The sequence below is a fragment of the Cetorhinus maximus genome, chromosome 3 (assembly GCF_964194155.1).
Source record: "Cetorhinus maximus chromosome 3, sCetMax3.hap1.1, whole genome shotgun sequence".
In the NCBI taxonomy this organism is placed as follows: domain Eukaryota; kingdom Metazoa; phylum Chordata; class Chondrichthyes; order Lamniformes; family Cetorhinidae; genus Cetorhinus; species Cetorhinus maximus.
In genome coordinates this window covers 153,531,642-153,544,782 of record NC_135881.1, presented here as the reverse complement: position 1 = coordinate 153,544,782, position 13,141 = coordinate 153,531,642, and the positions used below count along the sequence as shown (strand labels likewise).

Genomic DNA, 13,141 nt, shown 5'->3' with positions numbered 1-13,141 from the left:
CTTTCCTTCCCATTTTGTGGTTTGTTGTTTGAGGTTTACCTCATTAACTGCAACAACGGCTTACCTTTTTATTCAGCGTAGTAAAATATTCCAAAGCAATTCACAAGAGATGGTATATTGGACATGTGAGCTGAAATTTGTCAGGTGAAGTTTGGGAGGGTGGTGAGGAGAACCATGGAGAAATTAGGCCTAGAGGTGATGAAGGCATCTATGAGGATTTCAAAGGTAGTGGGGATACAGTAGAGATTGAGGTGGGTGATATTGCTAAGATGATGGACTGGATGTGGTGTCTAATAATCTAATTAGGATCCAACAGGACACCTGAAGTTGGGCATTGTTGGGTTTAGTCCAAGTGTTCAGCTGTTCTGGGGATGAAACAGTGGACTACGCTGAGTGGTATCTGGTGAGAACTGTAGAGCATTGCTTTGGTTTAGCTAGTGTTCAGCTGAAAGAAAATCTTGCTTACTGATGACTTGATGTTGAAGGGGCAGTAACAGTCATGGAACCTAAGATAGTACCAGAATGATGGAGCTGTCTGTTGTCAGCATACCCTGAATCTTGACACTATACTTAGGAAATTGACTCAGCAGAACAAATTATTTAAATTTTGGAGGATGTCCATGAGTTCTGTTCCTGTGGCATTTTGAGATGAAGATGGTTGGTGCAGTTAGAGAGATCATGAAATGGTGGTTTATAGTGAAGATTCTAGTCATGTTACTGTCATGGGAGTCTTGTTGATTTGGGTCATTCTTGCTACCTTACTTACAAAAATTGTATTTGTTTAACAAAGTTTTTTTAAGAACCAAAATGTGTATGGATAACTAAGCTACCGTTTCTCTGGTTTAGAAAATTGCTTTCAAAGTGACATTTTTGGGGCTGCATTGGATATAAACCATTCAGATTAGGAAGATCATGGACTCAGTACATTGTCTGAGCTGATCTCAGTCAGCAAGGTAGAGGAAGTGCTAGAGTTGTGTTGAGTCTCTTTGATACTATGGAGGGACGTTACTGCTGTTAATTTGGTGCATAGCTAGCTGGGAAGAATCACATACACATGTTGAACAAAGACTGGATTGAACTCTGTGCTGGTCTCAGACAAAAAATGGCATCTGAGGTGATGCTGCCATGGATTTGTATCTCAGCTTGAGTCATTGCATTCATGAGAGGAGGGATGATTAGTTGCAGCCCTCCAAATTACTCCATAATGTATATTAAGACATGATATTGACTTCCATGAAGGAGCAACAAATTTAAATTATAACAGTCAGCCTAAGACAATGTCTTAATCCTTTAGAGGAATTCAGTTGTAAAACTAGTTTGTAGGATTAAGACTTGAATTGTTGCTTTTAATTTATTTTAAGCTTCAAACAGTTGTACTTAATAATTTGCTATGAAGCAAAGCAAATTTTTCTCCCAAAAGGGAAAATTCTATTAGAATAATTACCTGTTTTTTTAGTATAAAAATGGATTTTATTTTGGACACATTTCCGCTTGGAGGGAATATTGTCAGATAACAGTACAATTATCTGAATTGTGACTATATTGGTTATGAAAATATGATGAGGGCTTCTGTGGGTACTTGTTTTTTCCCTTTTAATTATTAGCCTCTTCCTTGATACTTAGAATTGGTCATTGCAGCATTTTCTTGAGAGGGAGAAAATAATTTTTAATATGTAGTTGAGATTAGATTATTACATGAGGTTTTGTTCCACTGCACAATAGAAAATGCTTTATTTTGGTCCTAAACTTACTGGTATGGTGTTTAATTATTTGTGCAAACAAATTGTGGGAAGTTTACCTTGTATTTAGCCCAGGATGATCAGATGCCTGCTGTCTGTAGAGGTCCTACACAAAATGAATTTTGGCATCTCAGTCCATTTCCCAGTGGATGGGGTTCATAATACACAACCACTCCTCATTAAGAATCTCATTCAGAGTCTGCATGATGGTTGGTGTGGGAAATGGAAAATTAAATTCTGGTGTATTAAAGGATACCTCCCTGAGGTTGGGAGCGCAGGACATTGTAGGGGAAGAGGCAAGGGAGCTTTACTCTATCTCTAACTCTGCTGTGTCTGGTCTGGAAATACTTGATTCTGATGCTGGGTTTGTGTAAATCATTCCATTTGCCAGTATTAACCTTTCATACCATGATGTGTGCAAAATTCATCAGAAAGCCTTTTTTGCCTTTTTATTTACAGAACTGCTTGTTCAGTTTTGCATTACCCGAACTTTGGTTTTTTTTTAATGATAGGATGAGTTTATCTTGGTGTCTGTTTGGAAATGAAAAATTGAAAACTGAGCTAAATACTATCTCCCAGATAATGTCTGATTTTAAAATTTTGCCGCTTGCAATTCCTATTAGTTTGACTCAGTTAGAGTTAGATGACTTGCTTAGTAATTTGACTTGTCTCAAGTACTTTTGGCTAGAAATGACTTTGTGTTTCCAATTTCATAAGTAGAAAAGTTGAGTAGGTGGGAACTACATGGGCTGAACATAGTTTACTTGAGTATTAGCATCAGAACACGAGAAATCTCAGACCAACAAACCATACACGTGAAGCCTAGGTCATTTGTCTTTCAAGTCACATTGTAGTATTTGCTTTCGTATCTTCTCTTCTATCATATTTCTTAAGTCTATTTCTTTAACTAAGTTTCCTATTTATTGTTAACTTTCAGATTAGTGCTTGAATTCTTCTTCAGTGTGAGCAATTTGCATTAATCCCATTCATAACTGTGTAAAGTAATTGGATCAAATTGAATTTCCTGAATTTTCCAACATAGTTAAGACCAATTTACTTAACCAGTCATTGTAACTTAAATTCTTAAGACCATCATTCTGCTCTACCATACTGCACCCGTTCATTTCCTTTCCATGGTTTGACTGCCTAAGGAAGGGGAGGAAGAGAAATTTAACTAGGCTTGCTTGATGTTCTATTTCTCATTCTTGAGTTGCACTTGAAATTCATTAACCTATTTGTATCAAATTTGTGCTTGCTGTAGGGTCCAAGTCCCATTCTGTTAATCTCTTCATAACGTCTCCGTGTCAGAAATGTTTATGTTGCCCCTCTTCTGTGCTTTCTACTATGCATTAATTTTTGAAGCTCCAGCCTCCCAAGTTTGCAGTTTTCTGAATCTTACCTTAATCAGTGAATTATGTTCATGTGTTAAAAGTTATATTTATGGCAGTCCAATATGATTGTAGCATACGCTAGGCAAGTTCTAGTTAGCATTGAACCAGTCTAACCTAAAATATGAGCGTTAATGCTTATATCAAAGAGAGTACACAATTTACAAAATGCTTGAATTTTTGATTGCTTTCCAATTTTATCTTCTCTTCTGAAAGTGCTGACCCTTGCTAGGGCAATTTTCTACAGGCACCAACAGCCCTCAACTCAAAGTTTCACCAAAGTGGTCATTTGTCACGCGTGAACCTAGATAGTCAGTTATTGGTTTAAAGCAAAATACTGCAGATGCTAGAAATCTGAAATAAAAACAGAAAGTGCTGGAAAAGCTCAGTAGGTCTGGCAGCACCTGTGGAGAGAGAAACGGGGTTATTGAGCCTTAACTTCTGAGCTCCAGGGCGTCATATCTGAGGGATACCCCTAAGATGTGCTGGGGACCTCCCTGCCCCCACCCCCCACCCCAAAAGTTCCTAGGTAAGTTTTATATGGCAATTGTCTGGGCAGTGCAAACTTCCTATGGGCAATTGCCCTGTACTGGGGACCATTTGAAAAGTGCGATTTAAATCGCAAACTTCAGATGGTTCTGGCTGTGTTACACCAATAGTTACCCAGAAACAGTTAGAAGAACTAAAACCACTTCTAGCTTCTGGGTAACTATTGTACACACCCACACTGACCACCCCCCACAGGACTCCTCCTAAACCCTCAGGGGATTCCCCCCAGCCCCATGCCCCATGGACTCCCCCACCTGCCCCCCCACAGGACTCCTGCACTGGACTACTCCCTCTCAAGGCCCGGCCCAGCCCGACCTGAACCCCGCCCCCACCAACCCCTGCCCCCACCGACCCCCGACACGACCAGACCGCCCCCTCCAAGACCTGACCCGACCTGACCAGACCAGACCCCCTCATATCCCTCGAGGCTCGATCCAAAGACCCCCAACTCTCCTCCAAGGCCCAACGTGACTCTCCCCTCCCTGACTCTTCCCTCCCACCCTATCCCAGCTCCTACCCACTTACTTTATACACTTACCTTGTCAAAGACCTTTAAACCTGGCTGGACCTTTAAACTTGCCTGGTTTATGGCAGCTAGTGCTGTAAAAAAGGGGGCGTGGCTTACTTCGACTCTACAGCCCTCGAGGCTAATCTCCAGGGACGTGCTGCATTGCCCAGGTCTTGCCTGGTCTGAGTCAGAAGGTTGGGCGTGATAGGATCGCCTGGATTTCAAGGTATGAACTTTCGACCAGCGTGGCAGTTCATCTCGATCGCTACTCCATCGCAAGTTATGGCCTGGTGTTTCAAGTTAAATATAACTCTTCTTCGGAATCAAAGAAGAGTCATATTGAGCTTGGAATGTTAATTCAGTTTCTCTCTCCACAGATGCTACCAGACCTGCTTTTTTTCAGCACTTTTTGCTTTTATTTAAGTCGGTTATTTGAGCAAGCATAGAACAGTTGCAACTGCAGTTAATACAATCCCGCTCCTGCTTAATGTTCACACGCGCTTTCCAGAAAGAGCCTCTGACTAACAATAAGGAGCAGAAATTCAAACTTTAGTTCCATCTTTTGCTTGGGTTTCCTGATGCTAGTTCTAACACTCCCAACTATTGCCTTGCAGATTTTATTTCTGATTTTATTCAATTTTAGAGCAGATTTAGCACAAGGATTGAGTCACTTAAGAAATTGGAAACAACATTTTTGCAGCCTGTTTGAATAAAGTAGTCACTAATTCTAATGTTGCATAAGTGATTTATTTCATGTAATTTAAAATGTATAATCAGTGCCGCAGCTAGTTTATTATTTTGGACAGCAGATTTTGGGGATTTTAGAGGAAACAATCTAGAAGGGAAGTCTTTTCAAATGTGAAGGAGCTAGATTTACAAAGTATTTATTTGTTGGGACCTAATTGATGAGGAAGAATTTATTTTTGTTTTAGAAGTGTTATACCTACTTATTCTAATTAGCTGGGGCACTGTTTATTTATATTAAGTATCTTAAGTAATTGTAGCACAGTTACAGATATTCATGTACAGATCATAACTTTTATTGGTGATTGTTTGCTTAACAAGGGATGGCGACTAAGAAGGCTCGCCATCCCTTTTTCACATCCTCAGCGTCTTCGACTATCAGTTTTTCTTTTTGCAGGGCATCAGAGTCAGAGCTTTAATCCTGATCAACCCTCACAATCCGTTAGGGGACATTTACCCTGAACAGTTACTGAAAGACTGTCTAGAGTTTGCACACAGGTTTGAGTCCCAACACTGTTTGGGCTGCAATGTTTTCATATTGGAAATTTCATATCAAAATTAATTTTGGTAATCACCCTGCAGCACTGACCAAACTGTATTTGCATGTGGACTTGAAAGAAATTTATGGACAGACAGCTGCAATTTAAAATGTTTAAATCTATAGTTTAGCACTCCAAGTTTAATCTCCTGAAGTACGAATGAAAGGATTTTGTGGGGTATGTTTCGTGAAACAACTAACTAAGCAGCAATTCTCCTGTAGAATATGCATGTATCTTAAAGGCTCAGTTGAAAATTGAGATCAGATTAATTCAATGGCATTGTGTCATTGTTTCAATTTGTTGCATTATACGTACAGTTTTATGCTTCACATTTTTTTCACACTTAGGGTTTCTGTTCTCAGCTGAATTTTGGATGCATGCCAGCAGGAAGGGAGAATTCAAGGATGAGTTATCTTGCACAACTACCTGTTGATTCATGAATAGTATAGATGGAGGCCGAGGAAACTATTACTATCTGATCTCTGGGCTGGGGGGCAGTTTTGGGGTGGGTGCATGGGGGTAACTTGTATAAAATAAGGGCACAATATGAAGGTACAGTATTACACAGATATAATTTTCCCAACAGCATACTGAGTGTTTTGTGTGGATAGGATTGGAGTTGCATTATGTTAGTTCATGAGGGGTTAGGGTGGGGGGAAACATTTCAAATACCACACATTTACTTTTTTGTTATTTACAACACTTGTACCCTGCAGCAGTTTTATGTAAGGATGTATAAAGTGGGTGATTACTAAAGCCTTCTAGAGCATAGTCAGGCTTCCACTAATCAGTAGAGGGGGAAAAAAGTATGTGTAACACCATTTTGGCTATTCCTAAAGAGCTCCACTTGGCCACTTCAACATAGCACTGGGGACCTGGATTCAGACTCCATGGCTGGGTTTGTTGCTACAAGACATGAGAAAACCATGGGAGAGACGGCAGGATAGAGGGTGCTTGTTCTCAAACAAAAGGTGTGCTAGTGTATGTTTTAGAATTTTATTTGGCTTCTTTCGGCAAATCTTTAGGCAGACTTTTAAAGAATCTTGACTCTTTTAGAGGAGTCTTGCAATCAATACCCTTTTATTTCAAAAAAGGTTTGACAAAAACTAGAACAGAATATTTGTTTATAATTTGCATTTGAAATGATGGTAATTGCTTCATTCAGGGAACACTATGTGAGGGAGAGAACTGAAATAATACTGGTGCCGTTCTTAACTAATGAGGTTGTGTAATTGGAAATAAGAATCAGTAGCTCATCTGAACCAATTCCCTGGTTCTCACTGTTTAAATACAAATATTCTGTGCTTTAAAAAATCATAGGGAAACAACTCTTAAATGAAGTTATGTGCCAGGATTTTATGGCCCCACCGCGACGTTCTCCTCCCTGCTGGCGGATGTTGCGAGCCACGTCAGTTTGGTAGGACTGTAATATCCCGCTGGGCGGGAGGGGCTGTAAAATCCTGGCCATGACTTTTATGCAAAGCCTGAAAGATCCCTGAGAAATAGAGATTTTCTATCATCCTAATAGTTACTTAAGAACCCAGAGCAGAGGTGTACAAATTTGTATTTGGGAGGGGAGGAGCCAGACTGACAATCCACAAAACAATATTTTTAAAAATAAGTACATTTCATAATGGGCCTACAAATCCAACTAAAGCGAATCCATAAATATATATTAATTTAATCTTCATGATTAGCATTCTGCATTGATGAATAAAAACACTTGAATGTTGCTTTCTTTGGAAAAATAGAAAGATATCTATATTATAAATAGGTAAAATTTGTTCAAAATTTGCGAACCTTTTTTTAATAACCTTGCATACTGATATTATGTTAACGTAGCTATGTGTTTCTGTGTGTGTGCCTACATGCATGTGTGTGAAACTTAAGAGCAGGAAAATCCCAGGTGGATTCTTAAAATGGGTAAGTCAAATACTTGCGTTTCATTCAGGATGCCAGAGTAGGATAAGGAAATAGGTTCAGTTCCTGACCCTTCAAAAGTAAAACATAAAGGAGTGTTAATTTAACTTTTGAATTGCCTCTAACTTGCTTATTTTTTCTCATTTGTAGGCACAAATTGCATGTGATAATGCATGAAATTTACATGCTCTCAGTGTATGATGACCTCGACTTCGGCAGCATTCTTAGCTTGAAGTAAGTATGTGAAGAATATTATGTAATTTGGATTAACTTTATATAGGGGAGAATTTTCCCCCTGTTGGGCGGACTGGTCGGGAGCGGGCATGTGCGCGAAAGTGTGCAGAAATCTCCCTGAGGCAGCTCCGTGCCTCAGGGAGATTAATTTCATAATAAAACATTGGAGCAAAGAAAAAATAAAATTACACAGACATGTCCCCTCATGTGACATTGTCACAAGGGCTGGGACATGTTTATGAATTTTTATAAAACATTTTAATTAATAAACCCTTCATGAAACCTCATTCTGCCCATGGATAAGGTTCCATGAACAATGAGAAGGCCGCCTGGGCTCTTCGTCTGCCCGCCAACCTTAAGGTTGGATGGGCAGCCCGACAAGTTCTTTAACTAGTTAATTAATTACCTTAACAGGCCTTTGACAGTTTGGCGGATGCGTAGCTGACTCCAGTGCGTGCCCGCGGAACTGAAGATCGGAATGACACCCGACGACACCCCGCGTCATTTTACGCGCCGGTGTACGGGGCCCGCCCCCGCAAGCTGAACAGAAGATTCTGCCCATAAAGTTTTTACAGATTCCAAAAAATGCCCAGTGAGGAGCAAGGCTTCAGTCCAACTTGGCTATATAGTACTATCCTTTTATTTTAAGAGAAGTAAAATTCATAACTGTTGAATAACACCAGGATGATGATCAAGCAGCCAGATTTTTTTCTCCTTGTGCTTCACTGATTTTCTAATGAAAATATCCTCCATGGTAAATAAGACCAAAGAAGTTAACAGCTTAAGAGATGAGTTGGCTCTTCTAGATTAGAAAAGCTTTTGCTAGAACACTCTCTAAAAATTTGCTGCTCTGTGCACTCTATAGTCCACCATCTTCCTCTGCTTCAAACATTTATTCAACTTTCCTGACAAATTGTTATGGTGTTTTCATCCTGTAGCAAAACATCGTCTGTCCCTAGCAGCCCAATAAAGAATATTTTCCTAACCACCTTCCTCACACTTAGTGACAATTTTAAATTAATGACCTCTTTTCATGAACTTCCCAAACTTTTTCAATACCCTTCAAAATTTAAAAAAAACCTCTCTCAGTTTTTCTGTGCTGGTAAAATAGTCACAGTATCTTGGGCCTGTCCTCATAATTATTTTCCCACCCTAGCATGATCCTGGTTAATCAACATTTTATGCTCTCCAAGGCTTGAATGTTCTTACTATCATGGAACCTTCAAAACTGCATGCTACTCTAAAAGTGGCCTGAACAATGTTTTATGTCACTTCTTTATTCTTGAACATTGCATATTTATAAAACTCAAATTACTGTTAACCATTTTTATGGCTTTGTCTGTCTGAACACGCACTTTCACGGTATTGTGTATTTGAACACCTCAGATTCATCCACATCCTTCATTGAGTGTATACTCCTGTTCCTTTTTTCTTCAAAATGGCATTACTTACACACTAATTGAATCATGCATTTTTCGGCCCATTCTGTGAGCCTTGCTGTTGTCTTGAATCATTTTGCAGTCTTTCTTGCTTTTTGCCAAGCCACTTTAGTACGTAAGCATATCCTGAAATTGTACTGCCTATGGCCACATCCAATTCATCTTAATATAATATGAACCAATGTGCACTTCGTACTGTAGCCTTGAGCATGCCACCTCCAACCTTTCTGCAGTCTGAGCAACATCTGTTAACCCAAAATTTTTATTTCCTGCCATGAACTAGCTTTTTATTCATGCTGCTGCATATAAAACTCCATAAGCCTGCATTTTTCTAATGAGTATCTTATGTGACACTTTATCAAATATCTTCTGAAAATCCATATCCCACACCCACCTTTATCCAGTACATCGCTTATTTTAAATCTGTCAAACATGTCTTCTCTTTAACAAATCAATGCTGAATATTCTTGATGCTTATTTTTGAATGAATGTAATATTTTTTGATCCATTTGATTTAGAGAAACTAAATAGAGCAGTGCACAGATTCACTGTAAGCAGTAATCTTCTTGCAATAGGACTGAAATCGCCCCCAATTATAGGAAAAAATTGATCAAAAATTGGTATGGTTTCTCTTATAACACCTATGGATGTTATAAGAGTTACTACTAGGTGTAGTTTCATGGGTGAATCCATCCTGATGTGGTACTCACTGTTTATTTCTTTATATATATATTTACAGTCCACCAGACTCAGAAAGAATACACTTTATGTGGGGATTTAGTAAGGTATGTTGGATTTTATTTTGCAGTTGGTTATTTATTATTTATAATTGTGTTGCAATAACCATTGTATTGTGGAACTCTTTTTGAACTATTACAACTTAAAAATAAAATCTTTCAATGTCATTTTGGAGTAGGGCTGTTGTATTTTATTGAATTGATGTCACTGTCTGATTTAGGCTTGTCATTGTTCTGAAGTTGATATAATTTTTAATTTATATTTAAGCAATGTAGTTGTCCTTAGTATAATTTTATTCAACTTTTTATTGTCCTTCCGCTGAAGGACTTTGCCATGTGTGGGATTCGGGTTGCAGTTTTGCATACAAGGAACAGAGAGATCCGTTCTGCTCTTAATCAACTGGCCGGTTTCCATGGATGTCCAGGTCCAATTCAGTTCGTTCTTAGTCAGCTAATTGCTGATAGAGGTATGTCAAATAAATTTATAAAACAAAAAAATGCCTTTTGCCTTTTGGAAATCCACAAACAAACATTGTTTTATTCTTTTGTACAGAGTGGATAGAGAAAACATTTCTGTCAACAAGCCGAAGACGTCTGAGAGAAGCACACCATATTATCGTTGATGGTTTAGCTGCTCTTGGGATTCCAGTTCTTCGAAGCTCAGCAGGATTATTTGTTTGGGCAGATTTTAGAAAAGTAAATATGAAGATTTATTTCACTTATTTATTTTTGGATACCCTTAAACAACTTGTCATGGATGAGGCGATATCCAGACTATGACCTGCAGGCTGCATCCAGCTTGTGAACTTGGACTATCCAATATGCATAGTTGGAATACCACTGTCAGGACTTGCTATCTTCCCAATGTAGTCCCTGGTTTCATTTTTCCTTTCTATTTTCTGCTGCTGCTCCATGTGACTGATTGCAGCTGCACAGTTAGGGAAGTTGTGATAATTCCCAGCCAAAATGTGCGCCAATGTTCAGTTACTTGGAGTAATAAGGGGAATAATAGAAGCACTTGGAGAAGAGAGCTGTGCTGAGTGCCGGAGAATGTAAAGGTGAATTTGGGAGGGCCGGGGTTATAGAGGCCAGAATTTAACGCTGTTGCTGCATGCGCATGTCCGACCCGGAATTGCATGAAATTGTGTGAGAAGATGTCAGGCGCGCGCCCCGATGTAATTGCGCTTGCACACGACATTATGGTTGGCAGGCGCGCGCGAGACAGTGGATACGCCTGCCGACAATGAAGCAGGCAATTAAGCCCATTAAGGAGTCATTTGTCAGTGATTTTACACGGTCCGGCGACTTTTACAGTTGGCGGTCTGGCCAAACAGCCAGCCAGCCTTCACGTTTTCAATACAAACTACATTCAGGGTGGGATGAAAAGTCTGGGTTAAATAAAATAAAAGAAGGCGTTTGAGGGATGATCTGCTATGTAGTCTGCTGCCAGGTGCTTGATTTACAGTATCGTTACAGTTTGCAGCAGTTAATGAGCTCATTTCATTTTTAAATTACTGCAGCTCCCTGAGGCAGCTCCACAGCAGCCGTCAGCTTTCAGGGAGCACAAGCGCACACCCTCCCTTCTCTTGGTGCCTGCCCTCTTCCTGCACACCCCGGCAGCGCTGAGTCTTTCTCAGCGCGCATTTCAGGCTGGCTGGCAGTTAACTGGCCAGCCAGCGTGAAATTGCGTTCGGAGGCCGATCGCGGGTAGAAGCGCATTTCACGTCCACTTCTGGGCCTGCCAATCGCAACTGCCCAATGAACATAAGATTCGGGCTAGAAAATGCCAGTATAACATTGAGGTGATGGGGAGTGTGGGAAGGAGAAGAACATTTGTCATTAAAATTTGAAAGAACTTGACTGGAACAAACATGAAATTTGTAGAAAAATTAAGGATTAAGATCAAATGGATAGCTCCCAGAGAGCTGGCACAGGTGTAATGGGCTGACAGTCTTCCTTCTATCCTGTAAAAGGGAGTAAAGAAGATTAACAACATAGCATTAGATGGCAGTGGGGTTCACCTTGCAAAGGCAATAATACCAATACTTCATCTCCTGCTTGGAATATTCTAGTTGTAGCATGTTTGTCTGCCCATTCATTCATTTTTGCTTGGGAAATTTTCAAATGCTTGCGTGTACTTTGCTTGCTCCTGTGAGTCTTTCTAGAAACATGGACACGTAATTCAACATGGAGGATTCGTCTTTCTGCTTTAGGAACTTTTCCTTAATCACTTTTAATGGACCTCTTATTTCATTACCATAGATCAATCCAAATGGACTAAGTTCTTCCAAGTGAATGGTCTCTCTCAGAACTTCATAGGTAGTTTCAACTCTTAATGCTCGTATCCACCTGTTAAACCTACTTTGCTTAACCCTTTCAAATTCAGTGCAAGTTTGCCCAGGCTGTTTCCTTAAATTTTGAAACTTTTGTCTGTATGCTTCAGGGACCAACTCATATGCACTCAAAAGGCCTTTTTCACCACATCATAATCCCTAGAAACCTCGACTGGCAGTGAAACATAAATTTCTGTGCTATAACTGTCAATTCGCTCTGCATGGGCAAAGTTCAGTTTTTCCTTTGGCCAGTTCATCTGTTTATCTATCTTCTCAAATGAAATAATGCTTCAACATCCCTTTCCTCAAACCTTGGAAGAGCTTGTACAAATTTAAACATCTCCCCACTGGGTTCTGATCTGGAAATAAGTCCTGCCTCACCTACACCAGAACACCGCTGGTATTCGAAGATGGAATTCTCTATCTCTCTTCTTTTCCTCTTTCCTGCCCATCTGACCTTGCCATTTCCAACTCCCTTTGAAATGCTCTTTCTCTTTCTTCTGCCTCTAGCTCAAGTCTTTTGTTTGCAACTGACTTTGAGCCCATTCCAATGAACCACCCCTTGGAGAACTCAATCTCTCAGGTATTCCTGCTTTTTAAATGCTGTGCTATCTCTTCGATTATCTCTGCTTTCTAGCTTTGGCGGGGAATGCTGCTCTTAATTTACTAGCCAATTCGATTAACCTAGCTTTTGGAATCCCTTGTAAAATAGTTAGGGACGCCTGTTCCACTTGCAGGAAAGCTTTAGCAGTTTCCAGTGCCATCTTATTTTTGAAAGCTTTTATTACTTACTAAATCTCCACCCAAATCATCATTGTCTTTTGTTCTAAAATATCTCTGTCAAGCCCCCAAACTTTGTCATGTCTCACTGGGGATAGTTCGCTGCAATATCCCCACTGCTCCCCGAACCACGACAAATGTGAAAAGTTTGATCAACCCACCTAATTGTTTAATTTAGATTAACAGAATATAAGCACCAGGTTTGTAAACTTAATCAGTAAATAACTGTTT

The 13,141-nt window shown here is 39.7% G+C and overlaps 1 protein-coding gene across 4 annotated transcripts in view; it reads left to right on the top strand.

Annotated features, from left to right (window-relative positions):
* LOC144678971 (1-aminocyclopropane-1-carboxylate synthase-like protein 1) overlaps positions 1–13,141 on the top strand; it is a 50,599-nt gene that overhangs the window by 26,728 nt on the left and 10,730 nt on the right. For 3 of the 4 annotated variants that reach the window (XM_078539115.1, XM_078539116.1, XM_078539114.1), the window contains 4 exons: positions 7,538–7,621; positions 9,800–9,845; positions 10,123–10,264; positions 10,351–10,493. In XM_078539115.1, coding sequence (XP_078395241.1) covers positions 7,538–7,564 — 27 coding nt within the window. In that variant the 3' untranslated portion in view covers positions 7,565–7,621; positions 9,800–9,845; positions 10,123–10,264; positions 10,351–10,493. Of the gene's footprint in view, positions 1–2,251; positions 2,320–7,537; positions 7,622–9,799; positions 9,846–10,122; positions 10,265–10,350; positions 10,494–13,141 lie in introns of those variants that run through there. The other variant, XM_078539113.1, reaches the window with a different exon arrangement.